The 27,573-nt window shown below is 42.3% G+C and overlaps 2 protein-coding genes across 3 annotated transcripts in view; one reads left to right on the top strand and one right to left on the bottom strand.

Moving 5' to 3' along the window:
* LOC115102288 (E3 ubiquitin-protein ligase Itchy-like) lies at positions 1-22,715 on the top strand. Of its 2 annotated transcripts, none has more exons than XM_029622081.2 (24): positions 1-129; positions 6,244-6,330; positions 6,691-6,832; positions 7,941-8,065; positions 11,430-11,567; positions 11,713-11,752; positions 11,863-12,065; positions 12,255-12,456; positions 12,768-12,863; positions 13,019-13,202; positions 13,947-14,016; positions 14,138-14,222; positions 14,448-14,576; positions 15,254-15,326; positions 15,510-15,581; positions 15,658-15,746; positions 19,790-19,949; positions 20,064-20,197; positions 20,371-20,511; positions 20,586-20,706; positions 20,833-20,937; positions 21,061-21,157; positions 21,261-21,333; positions 21,418-22,715. In XM_029622081.2, the coding sequence occupies exons 2-24, from the start codon at positions 6,261-6,263 to the stop codon at positions 21,515-21,517; spliced, it is 2,649 nt and encodes an 882-aa protein (XP_029477941.1). In that variant the 5' UTR covers positions 1-129; positions 6,244-6,260; the 3' UTR covers positions 21,518-22,715. The 2 variants fall into 2 exon arrangements, with proteins under 2 accessions (XP_029477941.1, XP_029477944.1); XM_029622084.2 differs by having other exon boundaries at positions 7,959-8,065.
* The window catches only part of LOC115102289 (zinc finger protein 341-like), an 8,619-nt gene continuing 3,455 nt past the window's right edge, over positions 22,410-27,573 (bottom strand). The window contains 11 exon segments of the mRNA XM_029622085.2: positions 22,410-23,131; positions 23,133-23,436; positions 23,559-23,629; positions 23,784-23,895; positions 23,988-24,120; positions 24,207-24,303; positions 24,478-24,686; positions 26,353-26,561; positions 26,741-26,967; positions 27,077-27,170; positions 27,308-27,491. Coding sequence (XP_029477945.2) covers positions 23,095-23,131; positions 23,133-23,436; positions 23,559-23,629; positions 23,784-23,895; positions 23,988-24,120; positions 24,207-24,303; positions 24,478-24,686; positions 26,353-26,561; positions 26,741-26,967; positions 27,077-27,170; positions 27,308-27,491 — 1,677 coding nt within the window. The 3' untranslated portion in view covers positions 22,410-23,094.

The raw sequence follows: 27,573 nt of genomic DNA on the forward strand, positions 1-27,573 counted from the left end.
AGACGATTACGAAGATGGTGGAAGTTTCTTTCTTGAAGTGAAGCCGCAAAAGAACCCAAAACAGACAGGGATATTGCGGAAAGTTGCCTGTAACGTCACGTCTTGAACTTCTTCTGCCCTTGGATTCGGGTAAGCGAAAGGACCGAGGTGGAAAGTCCTCAACCACAATATTTTGCAAACTCACTCTTCCACTGGGCTAGCCAGCCATGACACGAGCTAGCTAGCTTTTTTTGCGATCAGTTGCCAGATGACATTTAACACGTAAACAACAACACCGTTTCAAAGATATTGAATACAAACTCTGCATTCCGGAGTTGAATGCCGCATATGTAAATAACATTTAGTTGGCAATCAGATTTTGGAGTTTCAAGGTTGTCATTTCACTCATTTTGAGACCGAGCTAGCTACTCAGCTAGCTAAGCTAACGTTAGCCTCCTTCCTTGTCAATCAAACAGGTCGTCACTAAGCCTTTTGACAATGTCATGCGCCTGCCGATAACGTCATCCTAACGATGGCAAACTAAATGCAGCCATTATTATCTGTGTTTATACTATCCAGCCCTAATATTGTTATTGAGTAAGATGCAGTTGGGTATCTCTTACATTTACATTTACATTTAAGTCATTTAGCAGACGCTCTTATCCAGAGCGACTTACAAATTGGTGCGTTCACCTTAAGACATCCAGTGGAACAGCCACTTTACAATAGTGCATCTAAATCTTTTAAGGGGGGGTGAGAAGGATTACTTTATCCTATCCTAGGTATTCCTGAAAGAGGTGGGGTTTCAGGTGTCTCCGGAAGGTGGTGATTGACTCCGCTGTCCTGGCGTCGTGAGGGAGTTTGTTCCACCATTGGGGGGCCAGAGCAGCGAACAGTTTTGACTGGGCTGCGCGGGAACTGTACTTCCTCAGTGGTAGGGAGGCGAGCAGGCCAGAGGTGGATGAACGCAGTGCCCTTGTTTGGGTGTAGGTCCTGATCAGAGCCTGGAGGTACTGAGGTGCCGTTCCCCTCACAGCTCCGTAGGCAAGCACCATGGTCTTGTAGCGGATGCGAGCTTCAACTGGAAGCCAGTGGAGAGAGCGGAGGAGCGGGGTGACGTGAGATCTCTTGCTGTCATCTGGTCACATTTGTGTAAATAACGGCATACTCTTGTCATTTCACCAGCCTTACCTTTCCACTTTGTTTTGTGAGCTGAGGGGTGGGGCTGGGTAAATGTAGTTAACCTCTCACAAATGCACTGTGTGTTATGATGGGTAAGACAGTAGTATTAAGTTAATAAAGTATTTATAAGTTAATTTCTTCAAGATTCAGAGCTCTTCCTTTTGTAATGTTGCTCTGTAACCATTCCATGTTTTTAAACAACAGTTAAACATGCCTGTGTGTATATCAGTAGATTTTTGTCAGTTCTGTGGTAAGTGTAATAATAGCATATTTTATTCACTGTTTGATTAGTTTATGGAATATCTGACACTTTCACAGAAACACAGTCATTGGCTGATGGTGAATCTTTCTTCCTTGTCTCATCTGATGAGCTCCTGACTTGTTGTGAGTCATTTAGCTGGCTTGCAAAGCAGTCCATCACTGTGAGTAACACACAGATCCTTTCTCTGTGGGCCACAGAATCAGTACTGATAAATTATTAACTCTGGGTACAGTCAATGTGAAAGTTTATCCAGAGCTCTTTCTCTCATTTGCACAGGGGAGGTAGGCGGGGGAACATACATTATGCAGAAGCACAGTGAAGTTACCACAAAGTAGGAAAGAAGACTAGGCTATGCTTCCTGGTGCTATTTCCACCCGTTTAATGTTCTCTTGTGGCATTTTCCAGAGAGCAAGCATGATTATACAGTGCATTCAGAAAGTATTCAGACCCCTTGACTTTTTTTATATTTGGTTATGTTGCAGCCTTATTCTTAAATGGATTCAATCATTTTTTCCCTCATGAATATTAGAGGTCGACCGATTAATCGGTCAATTAATTAGGGCCGATTTTCAAGTTTTCATAACAATCTGCATTTTTGGACACTGATTATGGCCGATTACATTGCACTCCACGAGGAGACTGTGTGGCAGGCTGACTACCTGTTATACGAATGCAGCAAGGAGCCCAGGTAAGGTGCTAGCTAGCATTAAACGTCTCTTGTAAAAAAAACGATCAATCTTAACAAATCCTGTTGCGATTCTAGGGGCAGTATTTTCATTTTTGGGGAAAAAAACGTTCCCATTTTAAACGGGATATTTTGTCAGGACAAGATGCTAGAATATGCATATAATTGACAGCTTTGGATAGAAAACACTAACGTTTCCAAAACTGTAAAGATATTGTCTGTGAGTATAACAGAACTGATGTTGCAGGCAAAAGCCTGAGAAAAATCCAATCCGGAAGTGCCCCATATTTTGAAAGCGCTGCGTTCCAATGAGTCCCTATTGAGCTGTGAATGTGCTATCAACCAGCTTACGCTTTCTACGTATTCCCCAAGGTGTCTACAGCATTGTGACGTAGTTTTACGCATTTATGTTGGAGAATAGCCGTAGGCGGCTACATTGCGTAAGTGGTCACCTGATGGCTCCCAGGGTGACTCTCGCGTAAAATACAGAGGTAGCCATTACTCCAATCGGTCCTACTGAAAAACGAATTCTCCCGACGGATATATTATCGAATAGATATTTGAAAAACACCTTGAGGATCGATTATAAACAACGTTTGGCATATTTCTGTTGACATTATGGAGCTAATTTAGAATATTTATGAGTGAAAACATCCGAAGTTCATCAAAGGTAAACGATTTAATTTGATTGCTTTTCTGATTTTTGTGACAAGGTTGCCTGCTGCTAGCAAGGCATAATGCTATGCTAGTCTATCGATAAACTTACACAAATGCTTGTCTAGCTTTGGCTGTAAAGCATATTTTGAAAATCTGAGAAGACAGGGTGATTAACAAAAGGCTAAGCTGTGTTCCAATGTAATTTCACTTGTGATTTTCATGAATAGGAAGATTTTCTAGGAAGATTTATGTCCATTGCGTTATGCTAATTAGTGTCAGGCGATGATTACGCTCCCGGACCCGGAATGGGGAGTCACAAGAAATTTTAACATAATCACTAGTTAACTACACATGATTGATGATATTACTAGTTTATCTAGCTTGTCCTGCGTTGCGTATAATTGATGCGGTGCCTGTTAATTTATCATTTAATCACAGCCTACTTCGCCAAACGGGTGATTTAACAAGCCCATTCGTGAATTTGTGTCATTGCACCAATGTGTACCTAACCATAAACACGAATGCCTTTCTTAAAATCAATACACAAGTATATATATTTTTAAACCTGCATATTTATTTAGTATTGCCTGCTAACATGAATTTCTTTTAACTAGGGAAATTGTGTTACTTCTCTTGCGTTCTGTGCAAGTAGAGTCAGGGTATATGCAGCAGTTTGGGCTGCCTGGCTCGTTGCGAACTGTGTGAAGACCATTTCTTCCTAACTAAGACTGTAATTAATTTGCCAGAATTGTACATAATTATGACATAACATTGAAGGTTGTGCAATGTAACAGCAATATTTAGACTTAGGGATGCCACCCGTTAGATAAAATACAGAACGGTTCCGTATTTCACTGAAAGAATAAATGTAATGTTTTCGAAATTATAGTTTCCGGATTTGACCATATTAATGACCTAAGGCTCGTATTTCTGTGTGATATTATAATTAAGTCTATGATTTGATAGAGCAGTCTGACTGAGCGGTGGTTGGCAGCAGCAGGCTCATAAGCATTCATTTAAACAGCACTTTCCTGCGTTTGCCAGCAGCTCTTTGCTGTGTTTCAAGCATTGCGCTGTTTATGACTTCAAGCCTATCAACTCATGAGATTAGCCTGGCACAACTAAATTACCTAATAGAACATCCAATAGTCAAAGGTATATGAAATACAAATGGTATAGAGAGAAATAGTCCTATAATAACTACAACTTAAAACTTCTTACCTGGGAATATTGAAGACTCATGTTAAAAGGAACCCCCAGCTTTGATCTGTTCTGAGCAAGGAACTTAAACATGAGCTTTTTTACATGGCACATATTGCACTTTTACTTTCTTCTCCAACACTTTGTTTTTGCATTATTTAAACCAAATTGAACATGTTTCATTATTTATTTGAGACTAAATTAATTGTATTGATGTATTATATTAAGTCAAAATAAGTGTTCATTCAGTATTGTTGTAATTGTCATTATTACAAATATATATATATATATATATATATTAATCGGTACCGGGGGGGGTACTCCAATAATCTGTATCGGCGTTGAAAAATCATAATCGGTCAACCTCTAATACATATACACACACAATACCCTATAATGACCAAGCAAAAACAGGTTTTTAGACATTTGAGAATTTTGTGCTCAGTACTTTGTTGAAGCACCTTTGGCAGCGATTACAGCCTTGAGTCTATTTGGGTATGACGCTACAAGCTTGACACATCAGTATTTGGGGAGTTTCTCCCATTCTTCTCTGCAGATCCCCTCAAGCTCTGTCAGGTTGGATGGGGGGAGTATTGTTGTACAACTGTTTTCAGGTCTTTCCAGAGATGTTCGATCGGTTTCAAGTCCGGGCTCTGGCTGGGCCACTCAAGAACATTCAGAGACTTGTCCTGAAGCCACTCCTGCGTTGTCTTGGCTGTGTGCTTAGGGTCGTTGTCCTGTTGGAAGGTGAACCTTCGCCCCAGTCTGAGGTCCTGAGTGCTCTGGAGCAGGTTTTCATCAAGGATCTCTCTGTACTTTGTTCTGTTCATCTTTCCCTCGATTCTGTCTAGTCTCCCAGTCCCTGGCGCTGAAAAACATCACCACAACATGATGCTGCTACAACCATGCTTCACCGTAGGGATGGTACCAAGTATTCTCCAGACGTGATGCTTGGCATTCAGGTCCGGGTTCAATCTTGGTTTCATCAGACCAGAGAATCTTGTTTCTCATGGTCTGACAGTCCTTTAGGTGACGTTTGCCAACTCCAAGCGGGCTGTCATGTACCTTTTACTGAGTGGCATCCCTCTGGCCTGATTTGTTGATGTGCTGCAGAGATGGTTGTCCTTCTGGAAGATTTTCACAGAGGAATTCTGGAGATCTGTCAGTGACCATCGGGTTCTTGGTCACCTCCCTGACCAAGGCTCTTCTCCCCCGATTGCTCAGTTTTGCTGTGGGGCCAGCTCTCGGAGAAGTCATGGTGGTTAAAAACTTCCTTTTAAAATTGATGGAGAACATGTTCTTGGGGACCTTAAATGCTGCAAACATTTTTTGGTACCTTCCCCAGGTCTGTGCCTTGACAATCCTCTCTCGGAGCTCTACCAACAATTCCTTCAACCTCATGGCTTGGTTTTTGCTCTGTCATGCACTGTCAACTGTTGGACCTTTTTATATAAACAGATGTGTGCCTTTCCAAATCATGTCAAATCACTTGAATTTACCACAGGTGTTCTCTAATCAAGTTGTAGAAACATCTCAAAGATGATCAGTGGAAGAGGGATGCACCTGAGCTCAATTTCTAGTCTCATAGCAAAGGGTGTGAATACTTATGTAAATAAGGTGTTTTTGTTATTTTAATACGTTTGCGAACATAAAAACAATCACTTTTTATTATAGGGTATTGTGTGTAGATTGGGGGGGGGGGGGGGTCATTTTAGAATAAGGCTGTAACTTAACAAAATGTGGAAAGGGGGATGTGGTCTGAATACTTTTCGAATGCACTGTAGATGTCAATAGGTGTAAGTAAACCCAGACTGCAGAGTTATTTGTTGTTAGGAATCATAGTATCGATCACACATCTAGGTACTGTTTTGTATATTCATTATTTATTCGTTCTTTTTTCTTAACTCAGCTGGATAAGTTGGACACCCAGACTCTGACCTTGTAGCGAGGACTAGTTGGCTAATGCCTGGTACAAGCATAATCTTTTATGCTTTATAGCAATATCATGTTATTACCATTCAAAAGAGGTCAATGTGTTTTAGTCGCTGGGTGGTTATCTAATGTAATGCTGACCATGATATTTTATGTTCTTGTTCCATTACGCCTGTAAAGATTAGATAGCCCAATGTCTATAACATTGTAAAGCATTTGTCACAATGCATTGAACAAAAATATAATTTCTAGAAGTAAGGATGGAAAAGCTATGACTTGCATTGTATGGAATGTGCTTTGAACCTTTGAATGAATGGTTTACTGAATGTGTGTTTGTTTGTTGCAGGTAGCCAGCCCTATGTCATGGCCTCCAGCGTTGCTAAACCAGGCCCTGGGAATGGCTACCCCATGAAGGCACAACTGCAAATTATGGGTTTGTTCATGATCTCTGTAATTTTCAAAATACGTAGTCTATGTCGTGTCATATTTTGGATTTCTTCAGAATGGAAATTAAAAGGTGACATTTGGAGAATTAGGATGCACGTATAGTGTCTGATTTTATATTTCCCTTTTTTATTTTGGTTTTGAAGTCTGTTGCATAGCCATGTTTTGTATTGTAGTATAAGGTTTTAGTCCTTAGTAAAAAAGTTTTTCAGGGTGTGGACTGTTTATTTTGTCTACACTCTATAAAAACATAATAGACCCGAAGTACTATCAAACTAACTCCTACCAGACCGTCTTAACTTCTAGCTCTGCCCTAATTGACACTTTTTTTTTTTTTACATCTCCTCAGTGCTGTCAGCAAAACTGAAAGAAAACAGGAAGAATTGGTTTGGCCCCAGTCCATATGTTGAAGTGGCCGTTGATGGACAGTCCAAAAAGACAGAGAAATGCAACAACACCCACAGTCCCAAATGGAAGCAGCCGCTCACAGTGTAAGTTGCCGTTGTGTTTTTGATGACAGTCAGTGTTGAGAACAACTTCTTAATTTGAGTACAAATTCTTTACACAAGTGGCAAGTGTACAGGGTTTACTGAGGATCCACTCATGATATACAGGTAACTGCCAATATAAAGGAAACACCAACAGTGTCTTAATAGGATGTTTGGCACCACAATGCACCTCGACATAAATTCTACAAGTGTCTGGAACTCTATTGGAGGAATGCCACACCATTCTTCCACGAGAAATTCCATCATTTGGTGTTTTGTTGATGGTGGTGGAAAACGGTGTCCTGGGCACCGATCCAGAATCTCCCGTAAGTGTTCAATTGGGTTGAGATCTGGTGACTGGCATATGGTTTGCATCATTTTCATTCTCATCAAACCATTCAGTGACCACTCGTGCCCTGTGGATGTCACCTCCTGGGGACGTACCAATGGTTGCCAAAATAATGGCCTGTCCAGCATTTTCATACATGACCCTAAGCATGATGGGACGTTCATTGCTTAATTAACTCAGGAAGCAGGAAGCACCTGCTTTCAATATACTTTGTGTTCCTCATTTACGCAAGTGTTTACATTATTTTGGCAGTTACCTGTAGTAGTTGCAAGTGCCAACACATCCACAAAATCAATCCCTTCATTATATAGTTCTGGACTCTTACTCTACTGGCCCTTCTTAATTTAGAGTAGGCCACTCTTCTGTTTCAGTATGTCTTGGTGTGGTGTATTCAGAGCAGTCATACTATGGTGTAGTAAGCTGATGGGCTTCCACAACTGTGTTTTCCTGCAAGCATTCAGGATCTAACTAGCAGCTGTTAGAGTAGGCATGGACACTTGCTTCTAGTCTCCCCGCTAACACTGTTGAAACATTTCTTAAAATGGAATAATAATCATAATAGTAATATATTCAGCCTTTATAGCGCTATTCATTACATAAAGAATCTCAAAGTGCTTTAAGGCAACAAAAAATACAAGAAATGTAGAAAAATAACATAGACAATCATCTTAGACGCTTTCATATATTGCCTCTCACCTACAATATCTGCTATATTTAGTGATTTAACTGTCATTCATTGTCTGTCTTTCATCTTGTCAATAGAATTGTCACTCCTTTTAGCAAGCTAATCTTCCGAGTATGGAGTCACCAGACCTTGAAGTCGGACATATTGTTAGGCATGGCAGCTCTCGAGGTCAGCGAAACACTCAAAGCCAACGACATGAAAAGTGAGTGCCTTCCTTGTATCATGTTATGCATACCTTGCTTGGCTATGTGATGAAGGCCTGTACTGTGTCTGTGTGCTAGTTATCTCTCACACACACGGCACAGGCACCACTTTCCCCTCATAAAGAGTGAGTTCAGTCCACTGCCAATTTTCAAATCAAAGGTTATTGGTCACATACACATGGTTAGCAGATGGTATTGCGAGTGTAGCAAAATGCTTGTGCTTCTAGTTCCGACAGTTCAGTAATATTTAACAAGTAATCTAACAATTCCCCCAACAACTACGTAATACACACAAATCTAAAGTGGTGAATGAGAATATGTACATATAGCTACAAGGGGGCAAAAAAGTATTTAGTCAGCCACCAATTGTGCATGTTCTCCCACTTAAAAAGATGAGGCCTGTAATTTTCATCATAGGTAGTACACTTACACTATGAGAGAATAAATTAGAAGAAAAAAAAATCCAGAAAATCACATTGTAGGATTTTTAATGAATTTATTTGCAAATTATGGTGGAAAATAAGTATTTGGTCAATAACAAAAGTTTATCTCAATACTTTGTAATATACCCTTTGTTGGCAATGACAGAGCTCAAATGTTTTCTGTAAGTCTTCACAAGGTTTTCACACACTATTGCTGGTATTTTGGCCCATTCCTCCATGCAGATCTCCTCTAGAGCAGTGATGTTTTGGGGCTGTTGCTGGGCAACATGGACTTTCAACTCCCTCCAAAGATTTTCTATGGGGTTGAGATCTGGAGACTGGCTAGGCCACTCCAGGACCTTGAAACGCTTCTTACGAAGCCACTCCTTCGTTGCCCGGGCGGTGTGTTTGGGATCATTGTCATGCTGAAAGACCCAGGCACGTTTCATCTTCAATGCCCTTGCTGATGGAAGGAGGTTTTCACTTAAAATCTCACGATACATGGCCCCATTCATTCTTTCCTTTACACGGATCAGTCATCCTGGTCCCTTTGCAGAAAAACAGCCCCAAAGCATGATGTTTCCACCCCCATGCTTCACAGTAGGTATGGTGTTCTTTGGATGCAACTCAGCATTCTTTGTCCTCCAAACACGACGAGTTGAGTTTTTACCAAAAAGTTCTATTTTGGTTTCATCTGACCATATGACATTCTCCCAATCTTCTTCTGGAATATCCAAATGCTCTCTAGCAAACTTCAGATGGGCCTGGACATGTACTGGCTTAAGCAGGGGGACACGTCTGGCACTGCAGGATTTGAGCCCCTGGCGGCGTAGTGTGTTACTGATGGTAAGCTTTGTTACTTTGGTCCCAGCTCTCTGCAGGTCATTCACTAGGTCCCCCCCGTGTGGTTCTGGGATTTTTGCTCACTGTTCTTATGATCATTTTGACCCCACGGGGTGAGATCTTGCGTGGAGCCCCAGATCTAGGGAGATTATCAGTGGTCTTGTATGTCTTCCATTTCCTAATAATTGCTCCCACAGTTGATTACTTCAAACCAAGCTGCTTACCTATTGCAGATTCAGTCTTCCCAGCCTGGTGCAGGTCTTCAATTTTGTTTCTGGTGTCCTTTGACAGCTCCATGGTCTTGGCCATAGTGGAGTTTGGAGTGTGACTGTTTGAGAACAGGTGTCTTTATACTGATAACAAGTTCAAACAAGTGCCATTAATACAGGTAACGAGTGGAGGACAGAGGAGCCTCTTAAAGAAGAAGTTACAGGTCTGTGAGAGCCAGAAATCTTGCTTGTTTGTAGGTGACCAAATACTTATTTTCCACCATAATATGCAAATAAATTCATAAAAAAATCCTACAATGTGATTTTCTGGATTTTTTTTTTCTTCTCATTTTGTCTGTCATAGTGTAAGTGTACTACCTATGATGAAAATTACAGGCTTATCTTTTTAAGTGGGAGAACTTGCACAATTGGTGGCTGACAATACTTTTTTGCCCCACTGTATATGGATGAGCGATGGCCGAGCGACATAGGCAAGGTGCAATAGATGGTATAAAATACAGTATATACAGTGGGGAGAACAAGTATTTGGTACACTGCCGATTTCGCAGGTTTTCCTACTTACAAAGCATGTAGAGGTAAATTTTTTTTATCATAGGTACACTTCAACTGTGAAAGACAGAATCTACAACAAATCCAAGGGTGATTGACCTTCATCTTGAACTTCTTCCATTTTCGAATAATTGTGCCAACAGTTGTTGCCTTCTCATCAAGCTGCTTGCCTATTGTCCTGTAGCCCATCCCTGCCTTGTGCAGGTCTACAATTTTATCCCTGATGTCCTTACAGAGCTCTCTGGTCTTGACCATTGTGGAGAGGTTGGAGTCTGTTTGATTGAGTGTGTGGACAGTTGTCTTTTATACAGGTAACGAGTTCAAACAGGTGCAGTTAATACAGTTAATGAGTGGAGAACAGGAGGGTTTCTTAAAGAAAAACTAACAGGTCTGTGAGAGCCAGAATTCTTACTGGTTGGTAGGTGATCAAATACTTATGTCATGCAATAAAATACAAATGAATTACTTAAAAATCATACAATGTGATTTTCTAGATTTTTGTTATAGTTGAAGTGTACCTATGATAAAAATTACAGACCACCACATGCTTTGTAAGTAGGAAACACTGCCGATTTTGCAGGTTATCAAATTCTTGTTCTCCCCACTGTACATGTGATATGAGTAAATGTAAGATTAGTAAACATTATTAAGTGCAATTATTTAAAGTGGCATTGTTTAAAGTGATTAGTGATCCATTTATTAAAGTGGCCATTGATTGGGTCTCAATGTAGGCAGCAGTCTCTGAGTTAGTGATTGCTGTTTAGCGGTCTGATGGTCTTGAGATAGAGCTGTTTTTCAGTCTCTTGGTCCCAGCTTTGATGCACCTGTACTGACTTGGCCTTCTGGATATGGGTGGACCATTTCAGTTTGTCTTTGATGTGTACGCCGAGGAACTTAACTTTCCACCTTCTCCAATGCTATCCCTTCGATGTGGATAGGGGGGTGCTCCCTCTGCTGTTTCCTGAAGTCCACAATCATCTCCTTTGTTTTGTTGACGTTGAGTGTGAGGTTATTTTCCCTGAAGGCTGTCTCGTCGTTGTTGGTAATCAAGTCCTTCTTCGCGCTTTTTCCATCCACTAGTTTGTTGAAGGTATATTTGATAAGGTGATAACAGAGAGAAACATTGGTCATAGTCTTTGTGGTGTACTATCCATGCAGTACTGTCCCTCATGTCCCAAACTCGTTCGAGTCCTGGTGTAAAGTGGCAGATAAGGATGATTCAAAGGGCTGATAACGGCTTTTGACAGGCGAAGAGCTGAGTGGAAGGAGGGCTTTTGTTACATAACCAATGCTTTTGTTCCATGTTTTTTCCCCCCCAGTCTCTGAGGTGGTGCAGACGCTGCAGCTGAGTGCAGACAGAGACCAGACCGATGTCGTGGGGGACCTGTCTGTCTGTCTGGATGGCATGCAAGTGGACCCAGAGATGTTTGCGTCTGCTGCTGAGGCTAACACCCAAAGTGAGTCTGCTCTGTGCGATGTTATCCACAGTGTTATCTGTATTGATTTGTAGGGAGAGTTAGGGTTTTCCCATCCTGCCCAGAAAATAAGCTCCACCTTCCCCTCAGTACATCCAGTTCCCAACTCTGTGTTTCTGGATCTCAGGTACATCGAATGGGGAATCGCAACAAAACGGGGATGTGAAGTAAGCATATTATTTATTCATGGTTACTGTGGTAATGATACTCTTGCTTATATTTGTATATCGACACTGTCTTGTCAGTGCTCCAAAGTTAATAGTTGATATTGTGGCAGGCGGAATAGAGACAGCTCTCCTTCTGTGGATGGTTTGGAGCACAGAGCTTCCCCAAATGGTTGTGCGGTCGCAGTGAATGGCACAGGGTCTTGCAAAGGGTCTCCCGCTCTGTCAGCAGGGGGCTCCAGGGGTAATCCTCTACGCCCCCCCAGGCCCTCCCGACCCCCTCCACCCACCCCGCGCAGACCAACCTCCTCTCCAGGTGAGGCGGTCAAACTCATAACCCATCTTCAGACCAACAGCAATGCTCCTGGGGATTTATTGGTATAATATTTAGCTTTATATGTCTACTATTAAAGCGTTTGTCAGATAATGGCAGAAAATTACACTAGGTGGTTTTGTTTTCTCAAACTTACTCCATTTTCTTTTCTCATTCACTGGTTCACTGCAGCATCCTCTAATGGATCCATTCCAACTGAAGAAAGCGATGGCCCCAGCTCAGATACCCCAGTCAGTGCACCTGCAGTACCAGACCCCAACGCCCCACCCCCTACACATGACCAGAGCCAAGCAATAGCAGCCAGCCAAGCAGACAGTGTAACCCCAGGCCCCCCCAGAGCCCCCGCTGTCGCCGCAGGCCCATTGCCTCCTGGGTAAGGGTCAAACCGTCCATGGTGATTTGGCAGGCAGAAACACACTGTTAATCGGTTCGTGGTGTCAATACAACTCCACCCTCAGGATCATCTTCCTGTTATGCTTTGTTAAACTTAAGAGATTAGAATGTGGCTTTGGCTGTTGTCATGACTGCAATGACCTGTTGTTATTGCTCCTGGGTTACGTAGTCTCATCACTTTTATAATTAAACTCTACCCTACCTGCTGTGACTTGAATTTTTTAATTTTGTAGTTGGCTGACTGATGTTGTAAATATTTTAATTTTCTTTGAATCACATGTTCCTGTGAAGATGGGAGCAGAGGGTGGATCAGAACGGAAGGCTGTATTTCGTAGATCATGTGGAAAAGAGGACGGCGTGGGAGCGTCCTGAGCCTCTACCTTCTGGGTAACTCCCCCTTTACATATCCTGCGTCTTTTTCCAATCCACGTATTTACACCAGTTCACAAGACGAGCAGAGAATAGTGTGTCTGTTACTAGAGGATACTAAATGCCAAAGCTCTTTATATAGTCTCCCCTGTTCGTCTTTGCCCTGTATGTAGGTGGGAGCGGCGAGTGGACCCCATGGGCAGGGTCTACTTTGTAGACCACATCACCAGAACTACCACATGGCAACGGCCCACTATGGAGACGGTGCGGAACTATGAACAGTGGCAGCACCAACGCAACCAGCTACAGGGTGCCATGCAGCAGTTCAACCAGCGCTTCATATTTGGAGTGAATGGGGTAAGTGGGAACTCTGACTGGTCAAGCCAAGTGCTCAGCTCTTACAATAACAGTACTGAACCGATGTGAAACACTCAACAGGTGATGAGTTTAATGGGATACTTTGAGATTTTGGCAATGAGGCCCTTTAATTCCCCAGAGTCAGATGAACTCGTGGATACAATTTTTATGTCCAGTATGAAGGAAGTAAGAGAGAGTTTCGCAAGCCAATGCTAACTAGCATTAGTGCAATGATGAAGTCTATGGGTATCCATAGACTTCCAGTCATTGTGCTAACTACCTCAGTCAGCTGCCCTTTGCACTGTGTGAAATGATAATGCCATCAAATGGATTGGGTAATTACAGGAAGTCTATTTGGAACAAAGGAACTAGAGGGACACTTTACCTCACCCCTCGCTTCATTTAGCTAGCTGGCAAGCCATACAGGGCTGTTGTCGGAAAATTATATTATAACTCTTAAATGTAATTCATTGGGCCTTAGTGTAGTGCCCACACCATATTTTATAGTATTTGGGTGTCAGCCTTATCAGCTTCTCTCTAAGATGGTCCATGCAGTTAACCTAGCAGTTAGAGAGTTTGACAATATAATCAGCTTTATTAAAACATTTTGCTTCTCTTAACTCTGTTTTACATATTGGACTGTAAACAGTTTATCCTTTTTCAGTTGGGGATATTTAACCACTCTTTATCAGTTGATTTAACTTTGTTTGGTAATTATTATCTTTCTTCTCTTGTGCACTGAAGCTCCAGGATCAGGTTCCAGCCACTGAGAATAAGCAGTTTGATCCCCTGGGCCCGCTGCCACATGGATGGGGTAAGATCTCACTACCTCACATCTCACATGAAAAGGTCACAGATGAATCTGTTTTCTAGACTTTTGAATGAATTGAGGATTGTACTTAAACTGTTCTGTTTCATCCCATTGACATTCTCAGAGAAAAGAACTGACAGCAACGGGAGAGTGTACTTTGTTCAACACACCACACGGACTACACAGTGGGAGGACCCTCGCACTCAGGGGTGAGAAGTTCATCTGTACTACTCTTAGTACAATGTATCCTAACAGCTACTTTTAACGTCAGTGGGTGCTAGCCTGTAACACCTAGAACCGTGTAAGATTAGCGCGGCCCCTGGATCTAGTACTCTACACATGCCCATACACTGGAATTGTGTAAATTCAGACATTGTGCAAATCTATATCCTACTGTATGTCCCTGTTTTATGTTGACACTCTCTCTCCCTCAGGCTGCTGAATGAGAAGCCTCTTCCAGAGGGCTGGGAGATGAGGTTTACAGTCGACGGCATCCCATACTTTGTGGACCACAACAGGAGAGCCACTACGTACATCGACCCTCGTACTGGAAAATCTTCACTGTACGTACCAACTTTACAGTCACTTATCAAAGCATTGGACTACCTCTCTGACTAAACGCACCAATTTGTAAGTCGCTCTGGATAAGAGCGTCTGCTAAATGACTTAAATGTAAATGTAAATGTAAGCATCATGTTAGACTAAAATTAGACTATGTAGCAAACACGGGTCTGTTTCCTAGGCACTAGTTTGACTCCAGTAATGGAACTGTTGCTAATAATAACGCTTTCTTTCTGTACCCAAACCGTCAAATTAGGATGACTAATATGGGCTGAACAGATAATGTACTGTCTGTATCTTTCAGTATTCTAATGAGCCACACCTGAGTGATGATATTGGTGTACTGTCAACATGACTGCTCTCTGTTTAACAGTGACTATGCTCTGGCTGTGCTCTATTCCCCAACTAACAGGAATAACCTGTGGTGCCTTTCACAGGAATGCTGTTTCAGTCGTCTCACCTGTAACCTGCTTTGGCTTAAACATTTATCATTATCAGTTTAGTCTGTGCAGAGTAGTGAAAACATAACATTTTCTGACTGTCTGGGGTCTATGGTTTGACATTATTGTGTAGTTCTAATACACTATAGTAAAAGCCAGATAATCTGACAAAGTTCAGTATTTGGTCCATGATGCGTGACTGAATGTGCCTTTTCCTTCCCTCTCTCTCTCTCCAACAGTGAAAATGGGCCCCAGATAACTTATGTTCGAGACTTTAAAGCCAAAGTCCAGTACTTCAGATTCTGGTGCCAGGTAGGTCTCATGCCTTCTGAGTTTGAGTGGTTAAACAGTGACATTGTTTTTATGGTCAACAGAACAACATGAATTCCAATGCACAGTGACATAATTAAATGAACAATGACCTGCTATTTTTGTTGGCACGTGTGTGGGGGGGTCACATGCTTCAAAATCACATGATTTCCTCTTCTTGTCCAGCAATTGTCAATGCCTCAGCACATCAAGATCACTGTCACCCGCAAAACCCTGTTTGAGGACTCGTTCCAACAAGTGAGTAAACATCCTCCCAAATGAGCATGTTGACACTGACCTATGTTGTCCATATTAATTTGACTCTCCATTGTAGATAATGAGCTTCAATGCACAGGACCTCCGCAGGAGACTATGGATCATATTCCCTGGGGAAGAAGGTCTTGATTATGGAGGGGTGGCAAGGTAAAGTTATAATGTACTCTTTTCAAGTGCTCCCATGCAGTTATTGCACCCCAATAAATAATAAGTCATTCTGTGTCGTTTAAGATTAGGTCAGGACATTGTTTTTTATTTTTTTATGAGCATGACCTTATTTCTATTACAGCATATTGGATGACTGCCTCATTCATTTTCCATTCACCCAGTTCAAAGTAACAGTGATAGGTTTAGGCTACTACATGATACTAGAATTTTCCCTATACCCATCATGAGGTTGCTATAACCTAGCCTACGAATTCAAGTTTACAACGTAGGTGCACCGGTAGAGAGACAAACTGGAGTAATCATGGTGACGGTGATTGCCAAGCAAATAACTGATAGTCTCATGGTAATTGACCGTTACTTAACATAAACACATTTAGCATCTCCTGGCTTCCACACACAGCCTACAAGCCACTGATGCAGATATTAGGTGCATTCTACATTATAAAAGTCAAATGAATCCATGATATATAGCCTACTACACAATTACAATAAATCCATTATTTATTTTGGAAGGGTCTATAGAAACATGATATGAAGAAAATGTAGTCTATTTCAGAGGAACAGAATGGCATACTCTTGAGTTGTCCTTATGTTAGGCCCTGATCTGGCTATGCCATATGGCTGTGGGTTTCACTACTTCATTTGGCAGGCAAGATTTTCTTAGAATTCGTTGGCATTATTTTATAGTATGAAGAATACAATTGAACAAAGAGGAATAAAATATAAATAATATTTTTGCGAAATGATTTGAGGGAGTGCGCACGGCTATTCTGTGTTGACCGGTTAACAAAGAAACAGGTCCTCCTATATGCTTCATTTAGAGTTACTTAATAATGCCTTGAATTTCCCGGCGGCATCCGCTTTGTGTGGCTGTTGTGCCCTTGGGCTGAATATTATAATTCCTTTCTCCCGGCTGCGTGTGCCGAAGCATCTCTCACTCGTATGGCTCTCTCAGATACTGTCGCTCAATTGTTATTAGCCAATGCCGTCATGTGGTTGGGTCTTTCTCACAGGCTACAAGTGAAGATGGACACATCGGGGACGCAACTGCGTACGTCCTTATCCAATTCCGAGGCGCATATTGAAGATATTGGAAGAACTGTCCACACTGTTCAACAAGATGAGTAGGCCTAACGAACAGCAGAAGCACTAGCCTATATCAGTCTACTGTCCCCTATCGCACGGAAGATGACCTATTCTGTGCGAGACATAAATATTCCAAACATAGTTCCGAAATTAATACAACCACTAGCATCCCAAAAACTTTTTCAAGCAATGAGGCAGACAGAATCGATCAGAATGTTTAACTTGTCGATAAACTATTAGTTTATTTCTTCACATTATAAGCACAGCAATGCGCACATGGCAGTAGGCTATAGGTGTCAATGTTCCAAAATACAATCAGTTAGTGGGAAAACACCATTCTCAAAAGTGACTGCAGATGCAATTATGCAGTTATTATTATTATAAAAGTGCATTTTTATGGGGGAAATTATCTTCTCCAAACTTGAAACTCACAAACTGCGTGTGTATGCCAGTTAGGCTCTACACCCATTGTAAAGCGGATTAATGTGCTTCATTTTATGAAGTTATTTGGCCACTTTAGTTGTGATGCAAACCATATCAAAACATATAAGCTATGGGCTAGGCTACAAGAGGTGTGCAACTATGATTTGAAAAGGTTTGCGCTGTTTCTTTCCTTACTGCACACAAGCTGGGCATCATTCACAAGTGATAATATAATTCACAAGTGATTGGCTAATATTGTCACCCATCAGACTATTCTTGTTTAGTCTTGTCTTTACATATATTATTTAGTATATGTGTGAAATTTGTTTTAATTTAGAATGGATCATTATCATGCACCTGTCTAGAAACAGGCAGGGTTCATTTTCATGCCTGGCAGGTGGGCTATAATCCTGTTGTAAAGAGAAGCAATGTGCTTAATATTAGGACGGTTGAGAAATAAATATAGTAGGCCTAGCCTATAGAGAGCTGATGGGATCTTCCTCTTTTTAATAGAGGCCATCACAATTCTCACGCAAATGCATAGCCTATAGAAATGTTGTGCAACATGAGCTCATAGGCTCTCATGAAGTGTTTGATTACATTTCTGAAACATTTTCATTGATGTGAGATTGATTAGAGAGACAATAGAGTGCTGAGTACCAGGCAGTTAGCAAGTTTGGTAGGCTACTAATGACCATCAGAGCTTGGAGAAGCCTAATTAACGTGACTAAAAAGTCACGTGGAATATGACTGCTGTCATGACTCGTGACCGCTGGTGTGGCGGTAATATGGTCACCGTAACAGCCCTAGTCCATCCACTTTTTGTTCCGTTTGCTTCTTTTAAGAAATGTTTTGAAACAGAATTGGCGGAATGAATACACCCAATCACCAGCACCCACAGTTCCCTTTCATAGCAGCCATTAAAACATTTTCCCTTCACTTGTGGACTTCAGTGCACAACACTAGCTGTCTGTCACCATGCAACAAAAAAAAAAACTCCAAGCCAAACCTTCATACAATAACCGTTACACACAACCTACATCGACGTCACCATATTTGCTGTCAATATAGTTATAGTAGTTAATGTGTTTGTACACATGGATCGGGTTTACTATCGCGCAGTAGTGTACATACAGCAAGCAGTTTTGCAGTTACACCGGCGGGCTCCAGTGGCAATACATTTACAGTATAAAACTGAAAGCTTACCTTGAATTGAAGTGTTGGATAGCCTTAGCCAGCTAGCTAACATGAATACCATTCCTTTCTGTTTGAGTTAGGTTGTTGAGTAGGCAAAATTAGCTGCATTAGTTAGCGTAAGTGAAAGTGCAACTAAAATAACATATTACAAAATATCTCCTCAACTTTTTAAGAAATTAATTTGTTCAAAACTGCTCCACTATTCTTTTTTTGTCCACATGTTATGTGCTTCAGTGCTAGCTAGCTGTAGCTTATGCTTTCAGTAGTAGATTCATTCTCTGATCCTTTGATTAGATGGACATGTCAGTTCATGCTGCAAGAGTTCTGATAGGTTGGGGGATGTCCTCTGGAAGTCATCATAGTTACTGTGTAAGTCTATAGGACGGGGGTGAGAACCATGAGCCTCTTAGGTTTTGTATTGAAATCAATGTAGCCAGGGGTAGCACCGGCTAAACCATGGTGCTACCCTACTGCTGTTGAGGCTACTGTAGACCATTGCAAAACTGTGTTTTAATCAGTTATGTGGTGACGTGAATATATTTATTATAGTTTTTGTCTAGAAAATAACTTAAAGCTGCAATATGTAACTTGTTGGGCAACCTGACAAACTTCACATACGTGTTAGTTATAGATCTATAATTCTCATTGAAAACATGTCTAAGAAGCTGTAGATCTGTTCTGTGTGCTATTTCTATGCTTCCCGTTTTGAAGCTTTGTTTTTGCATCTTTTGGTTTTGTACACCAGCTTCAAACAGCTGACAATACAACATTTTTGGTTATGGAAAAGATATTTCACAGCTGTTTAATTATTCTCTACACCAGGGGTACTCAACTCTTACCCTACGAGGTCCAGAGGTGCTGGATTTCTGTTCTACGTGATCATTAATTGCACACACCTGGTATCCCAGGTCTAAATCAGTCCCTGATTAGAGGGGAACAATGAGAGTTGAGTTTGAAAGCTCTACACTATACTTGTTTTGTCACACAAACTGAGACTAAGTCAACTTTTTAAGAATTTTAGCAACCAGAAAATGGAGGAGCGATTTCTGCATAGTGCATCTTTGTTTCACTTTTTTAATGAAATGGTCCTCCTCAGAGGAGCCGCCACCGAAGTTATTGTAGTGGTGACGGAACCTTCTGTGCCCCCTGGTCTAAGGTTCAGCTACTTTAACTACCTTTTAAAACATCCTAGATAAGTGTTTGTCTACATGTTGATATTTGAGCCAGTTTTGAATTGTGGTGTTAACTGGATCCTTGCAGAGAGGTTTTGTATTGTGATGAGTGTTATGAACTATTATATATTTCTCTCTTTGTAGGGAGTGGTTCTTCCTGCTGTCTCACGAGGTGCTGAATCCCATGTATTGCCTGTTTGAGTATGCTGGGAAGGACAACTACTGCCTACAGATCAACCCTGCCTCCTACATCAACCCTGATCACCTTAAGTACTTCAAATTCATCGGACGCTTCATCGCCATGGTGATTATTTTTAGTCACTATGTTTTTCAACTGCAGTGTGACATTTGCGAGTGTAAAGATCTGCTGATGCAGTTCTGCATTTTTAAATGTTAACCTCCTGATCTCTTTTCGCAGGCTCTTTTCCACGGGAAGTTCATTGACACAGGCTTTTCGCTACCGTTCTACAAGCGCATGCTGAACAAGCCATGGGCACTGAAAGATCTAGAGTCCATTGACCCAGAATTCTACAATTCTCTCATCTGGATTAAGTGAGTCTTCTGAGGAAGCTGTACTAAAATTAACTTTGGTTGTAGTAAATATTGTTTAATGTTTTGGTGGCTGTGATGAACACACTTAACTTCATGGCCCCATTTTTCTTGATAACATGAGTTTTCCATTTTCGCCACTGATACGTGTCTTTGTCATCTGTTGTGCACTTCAGGGAGAACGACATTGAGGAGTGTGGCCTGGAGATGTACTTCTCTGTGGACAAAGAGATTCTGGGTGAAATCACCACTCATGAGCTCAAGCCGGACGGAGGAGAGGTCCTGGTCACTGAGGAGAACAAGGAGGAGTATATCAGGTCTGTCTCAACATATACACCCCCTCCCCTCCCCTCTTGGTCTGTGGTGCCTTGATCGTCTGTGTTTCTCCAAGGCTTGTAGCAGAGTGGAGGTTGTCCAGAGGTGTGGAGGAGCAGACCCAGGCCTTCTTTGAGGGCTTCAACGAGGTCCTCCCACAACAGTACCTGCAGTACTTTGATGCCAAAGAACTTGAGGTACGAGTCTTAGTTTGGCACACTTATTTACACCAGATTCACCATATTCACTCTGGTAAAGATGACAGCTGTTGTTCCAACTCACATGTACCAGTGAGCCAATTGTTACTTGTCAACTTCCTGCAGGTCATGCTGTGTGGGATGCAGGAGATCGACCTGGCAGACTGGCAGAGGAACACCATCTACAGACACTATGCACGCAGCAGCAAGCAGGTCCTCTGGTTCTGGCAGGTCAGTGTTACACACATCTCTCCTCACCAGTGCTACAGTCAGGTGCCACATCTCAGTATCATTACATTCGTGTAGCAAAGAACATCTATGAACATACTGTACCCTCTTGGACTTGCCTTCCAGCTCATCAAAGAGATGGACAATGAGAAGCGGATGAGGCTCCTCCAGTTCGTTACAGGCACCTGCCGGCTTCCTGTCGGAGGCTTTGCAGACCTATTGGGTAAGGAATTTAACCTGTAAGGGTAAAAGTTCATGAAACATAACATTTTGCCATTTTTACCTCTAAGTAGATGGGTTAGTGACTTACATATTTGGTTTTGTAGGGAGCAATGGCCCGCAGAAGTTCTGCATCGAGAAGGTGGGAAAGGAGAACTGGCTACCCAGAAGTCACACCTGGTGAGTACTGTATGGAAGAGTCAAAACAGAGTAAATGCTTCACTCGACAGATAACTAACCTGCCTCTATCTTCCCCTTCTCTAGCTTCAATCGATTGGATCTGCCTCCTTACAAAAGCTACGAGCAGCTGAAGGAGAAATTGATGTTTGCGATTGAAGAGACTGAGGGCTTTGGGCAGGAGTGATCCAGCAACGGCTCAATAGACAGAGGAGTGTGGTCTTCGTTTGTCAGGGAGCCTCTTGAAGACCAGTGTGTTTTTGTGTGTGCTTGCCAGTGTTTCCCCTATATGCATTTAGCAGTGGCGCACCAACGCTACCTCCTGCATTTTTAAATTTTATGTGGCTGTATAGATGTATGCCCCAAGAAGACCCCATTCACCGCCACCCCTCCAAACTCTGCCACCTCTGCTGAAACAAATCCTAGGGGAAACACTGCGTGCTGTTGGAGAAAACTTGCTCTAAAATACTGGAAGAATATTTGAAAGTATCGATCCACAACAGTAAGCTGCTCCCTTCTCTCAGAATGTCCCCCACATCATGCATGAATGCTGGAAACCTACCATCAATAACATATATGGGACAGGGATATCAGAAGCATCGGTCCCATCATCCTTTGATTGACCCACCACTATTTCTGACAATCCCAACACGGACTTTGAGGAAAATGAAGACCTCTGATCAGGCAATGGCCAGATCCAGAAGTTGCACTGCACATGCTTCAAAATAGAAAGTCCTTCTGTTCAAAGCTCCTTAGCATTTATCTGTGAATCAATAAAATATTGCAAGGGACAATATTGGCCCCTATATTTATGGTACAAGAATCTATGGCCCTAGTTTTATAGGGCATTGTGACATGATCAACATTTTTTTTTAAGTATTCTGAAATGTTTGTCTAGAATATTGCCTTGAGATGTCTTCGGTGATATGAGATTTAACCACATTGGAGACTAGATATACATGTAGCTTTTAATAGTCTGGGAGATTTTTAGCATACAAACTTATCGATTTTTATAGTAATGGGAGATGTTTTTCTGGCTGTGGCAAAGGCATGGGAATACATCTTTTTTTCCCTGGAAGATTATGAATGGAAATCCCATGGAAGTAAATGTGTAAATAATCATTTGTTGCATTGCAAATAAAAAGCCAGCCCCTTTTATTTTTGTCTCCAGATGTATCGTAACTGCTATCCCTGTATATGAAACCATGTTGTAAATTGTTAATAACAAATGAATTTCCTTTTATAAAAAGGGGTTTATGGTGAAATGCTGTTTTGATTTCTGCTCAAATGATAAATGTTCCAATCATGTAGAGTGAAAGTCATGGCTATCCATTTTGAATAGATGCAGCTTAATTTATTCAATAAACATCAAGTGCATGCCTCAAGATTCATACATTACATAAAATGTTTCACAAAATATAATTAGTGCCTAAGGTAGTCAGGAATGTCCACAATAGAGTGTTTAAAAAGGTATTTTTGCCACATGTACAGTCAAAGTGCTTTCATTAGGATGAAAACATTATCACATGTCTGGTCACGGATGAGGCATCTCACTGTTCTGAATAACAATCACTAACAGGAAAAAGTGCCAAGCTTCAATGTTTTAATATAAAACGTATAGAAACACTAATTGGAGATAGTGAGATTCAAATCCCTTCCACATGCAGAGGTAGTCTCAGGACAAGATCAAGATTTGGCTTGAATGTAACTCCACAATCCATTGTCTCTAAACATGGGTGCTCTGCTGTAAACAGCCAGTGTCACTCAGCAGTCTCCAAAGTGCTCCTCCTGCTCTGCCTCCCTCTGACTGATCCTCAACTGGAACACTTGACTCCACTGCCTGAGGGTCCTCAATCCTCTCTTCTTCCACCTCTTCCCTGCTATGCTCAGCCTCCTGGTTCCCCTCTGTCCTGTGTCCCTGCCTCTTCACTCTCTTCTCCGCCACGGGGCACTTGTGGTCTCTGTAGTACTTCTGTCGCGTGAAGCCCTTGTTGCAGGTGGCACAGCGGAAACGATAGTTGTCTGTGTGCGAGCGCTGGTGCTCCAGCATGTGGGCTCTTCTGCTGAAAGCTTTCTGGCAGTACCCACATTTATAGGGCTTAATACCTTGGGATGACAGAAAAAGGTATGGCTCTATTGTTTTGAACCTTAACTTTAAAATGGCAACAAGGTTTATTATGTTTACAGCTGTGACTATTAATAATTCACAACAGACAGGAAACACTCACCAGAATGAGACAATATGTGTGCCTTCAGCTTGTCTGGTCTGTTAAACTCTTTAGTGCAGCCAACATGTGTCCTGAAAGAACAAAACAATGCTTTGAATACGCCAATAAAACAGAGCTTAGTTTCATTGACGTCAAAGGTATCCCCAGCTTTTTGTTGGAATCCTTTGTGGCTCAGCTTTCCAAATTGCCTCACTTATGACCTGTTGGAACAGAAGTCTCACTTACCTAAATGGACATTTGTATTTCTTAAAGGGCTCATGAATGAGCATGTGCCTCTTCACCTTGTCCTTCCTGTTGAACATGGCCTCACAAACAGAACATTTGTATGGCTTTTCTCCTGCAATGAAATGACAGTGTTGCCATAAGCACAGCAAAGAGAATTGAGTGAAAGTTATTTGCATCATGGGCTAATGTGTCTGCATGCCTTACCTGAGTGGATACGAGTGTGCAGTTTGAGGTAGTGCTCGGTTTTGAAGAACTTTTTACATATCTGACATTTGAACCTCCCTCCGATACCATGTGTGGGCAGGTGTCGTCGGAAATACCTCTCACAAGGAAAAACCTGACAAAATGCATTCTTTAGAGTAACTGCATGGAAATTAGATGCTAACCTAGCAGTGAATGACAACCATCTTTTCTAGACCATACCTTTTGGCAATGTGGGCAGGGGAAGTTATGGGAGGCAGTTAATAAATGCTGCTCCAAGGCCTCTTGTGTGGCGTACCGGCTTTGGCATTTCATGCACCTGAGTGTGATAGAAACACTTGTGAAACCACTAACCCTGGGGTCAAACTAAAGGTCATAACACAGAGAGAAGTTGTGATCACACTGAAAATAAAAATGTTTAACCAAAGCCACTGACTGAACTTTGTAAGCATTAGGATGGCCTAATTAAAAGAGTGGAGATGGTGAAGCTGACCTATAGAAAGTAGTCTCCTTGCGTGGGTTCTGCTGGGGACAGAAGCAATGGGAGTACTGGTGCACCCCCAGCTCAAACAGCGAGGGGAACACTTTGCCACACAGGTGGCAGCGGTAGGTGAGCTGCTCCTGGTGCGTCCGGATGTGCTCCAGGAACAGATCCAGCTTCTGGAATGTCTGGGAACAGGTCTTCACCACACACTTATATACCTGAAACACAGCAGGAAGGAACATTAGAAGCTCGGTTCTCATCCTTCTAAGACATCTGACACAAATCAAAGTTTACTGGTAAGCGTATACAGATTTGCGGATGTTATCGCAGATTTCAAGCTCCAACAGTGCAGTAATACCTAGCAATAAAAAAATTACACATAATCCAGAAATATTTTAAAATAAGTTATATAGGATGAGCCATGACTACAATACAGTATGTAAACATTATTAAAAAATGACCAGTGTTCATGACTATGTACATTGGTCAGTAGTTTTTAAGGTGCAGCATTGAGTACCGGGTACTGGGTGGAGGCCAGCTTGTGGTGACTCTTTAGCAGTCTAATGGCCTGGAGATAGGACCTCTCTCAGTCTCTTGGGCCCAGCTTTGATGCACCTGTAATGTCTCCACCTTCTAGATGGTAGTGGGGTGAACAAGCTGTGGCTCGGGTGGCTGAGGTCCTTGATGATCTTCTTGGCCTTCCTGTGACACCGGTGCTGTAGAGGTCCTAGAGGGCAGGCAGTGTGCCCTCGGTGATGCGTTGAGCTAACCGCACCACGCTCTGGAGAGCCCTGCGGTTGAGGACAATGCAATTGCCGTACCAGGCGGTGATACAGCCCGACAGGATAGCTTCAAAGACGCATCTCTAGAAGTTTGTGAGGGCCCAAATTTCTTCAGCCTTCTGAGGTTGAAGAGGCATTGTTGCACATTCTTCTACGCTGTCTGTGTGAAGGGATCATTTCAGGTTATCAGCACGCCAAGGAACCTGAAGCTTTTGACCCTCTCCACTGCGACCCGTGGATGTGGATCGGTATGTGCTCGCTCTGCTGTCTCCTGTAGTCCATGATCAGCTCCTTCATTTTGTTGACATTGAGAGAGAGGTTATTTTCCTGGCACCACTCCGCCAGGGCTCTCACCTCCTCCCTGTAGGCTGTCTCATCGTTGTTAGGAATCAGGCCTACCACTATTGTGTTCTCAGCAAACTTGATGATTGAGTTGGCGACGTGGGTGGCCACGCAGTCATGGGTGAACAGGGTAGAAGGGGCTAAGCACACCCGGTGGGGCTCCCGTGTTGAGGATCAGTGTGGCGGAGGAGTTGTTGCCCAACTTTACCACTTGAGATAAGCCCGTCAGGAATTCCAGGATCCAGTTGCACAGGGAGTGGTTCAGACCCAGAGACCTGAGCTTAGTGATGAGCTTGAAGGGCCAATATGGTGTTGAAGGTTGAGCTGTAGTCGATTAACAGCATTCTTACATAAGTATTTATCTTGTCCGGGTGGGATAGGGCAGCACAATGGCGATTATGTCGTCCGTGGATATGTTGCGGCGATATGCTCTAGGGTGTCAGGTAAGGTGGTGATATGGTCCTCAGGTAGCATCTCAAAGCACCTCACGATGACAGAAGTGAGTGCTACGGGGCGATAGTCATTTAGTTCAGTTACCTTCACTTTCTTGGGTACAGCAACAATGGTGGACATCTTGAAGCAAGTGGGGACAGTAGACTGGGATATGGAGAGATTAATATTTAAATAACTGTGCATCGGAGGACAAAAAAAGTTTGCCAAATAATATTAGCACTGATTGCCCCTGTGCATAATAAGGCTTGTGCATGAATGCTTCATTATTGTTCCAGGTAGATCCTTCCCTCTGGCCATGTGGACTCACCTGCTCCCCCTTGTGCTGGGTCATGTGAGATTTGAGCTGGAAGTAGGTGCTGAACTTGCCGGCACAGAACTGGCACTGGTAGGAGCTGTCGATCAGGATAATCTGCTTGGTCTGGGCCTGCTGGCCTTTCTGCTTGCAGTCACCATCTCCCAAGCTGTCCACATCAGTCTGGGAGTCACAGTCTCTCTCCTCGGGCTCACCTGGGGCTTCTGGACACACATTCAGTACACAATCTACATTCATAATACATACTTAAGCCCTTATACATTACTACATATTTCATTGACTTTGGATCTTGGTAATCGTTACTTATTGCCACTATGTCATCCTTAAAAGGTCTTTAGTGGCCTATAGAGAACTGATCATGATTAGACAGTGAGGTGATTACCTGGCTGCTCCTCCTCTTCCTGTTGTTGTTCCTCCTGTTCTTCCTGTTGCTCTATGACCTCCTCTGCACACAGTGGTACCACCTTGACTGTGATGGGCAGCCTGGACACTGAATTGGCCACTCCCGAAGGCCACACTTTGTGTGTCTGCATGTGCTTCTTCACATTAGACTTCTGGGCAAAGGCCCGGCCGCATACGATGCACTGGAAAGGCTTCTCCCCTGTGTGACTGTGGAGACATCCAAGATTATAATATAAAACATGTGATATTCTTATCCTGGGTAGATTCAATGCATATGGATAGTGCTTTTTTATTTGGGCTGATTGGTGAAACTCACCTTCTGATATGCTGCTGGAGATCAAAGTTTTTGGAGAAGACTTTGTCACAGAAATTGCACTTAAGCTTCTGGGACTTTCCTTTCATTTGTTCAGCTGAAAAGCCGATGCATAGAACGGACAACATTATTCTATTTAGCCAATAATGAGAAACATGTCATATAAAAAATAAATAAGAATTTCTTAGGATACAGACCTATATGTATATTGACATTTGTTTCTCAAAATCATACCTGCTGCTCCATCCTGGCCCTTCTTGCCATTTCTTGGTTGTTTAGGAATGATCACCTTGTCAAACTCTTCAAGCTCAGTTAGGTTTGCATTGATGCTGCAGGTTTTGGTCTTGGTGCCTTGCTTCCCAGGACTGTATACTGGAGGAGTGTTGAATGACTGGCTCGCCACACACTGACTCGGGACCTGTGGGGCAGAAATAATACCTTTTCTTTTATTATTTCACCTTAATTTGACCAGGTAGGCCTGTTGAGAACAAGTTCACATT

Source organism: Oncorhynchus nerka, linkage group LG20 (assembly GCF_034236695.1).
Source record: "Oncorhynchus nerka isolate Pitt River linkage group LG20, Oner_Uvic_2.0, whole genome shotgun sequence".
NCBI classification, from domain to species: domain Eukaryota; kingdom Metazoa; phylum Chordata; class Actinopteri; order Salmoniformes; family Salmonidae; genus Oncorhynchus; species Oncorhynchus nerka.

Coding starts and splice junctions, on each gene's coding strand:
- LOC115102288 (XM_029622081.2), top strand. CDS start 6,261: ATGGCCTCCAGCGTTGCTAAACCAGGCCCTGGGAATGGCTACCCCATG. Junction 11,753..11,862: donor CAACAAAACGGGGATGTGAA/GTAAGCATATTA, acceptor ATATTGTGGCAG/GCGGAATAGAGACAGCTCTC. Junction 20,512..20,585: donor AACAAGGAGGAGTATATCAG/GTCTGTCTCAAC, acceptor TGTTTCTCCAAG/GCTTGTAGCAGAGTGGAGGT.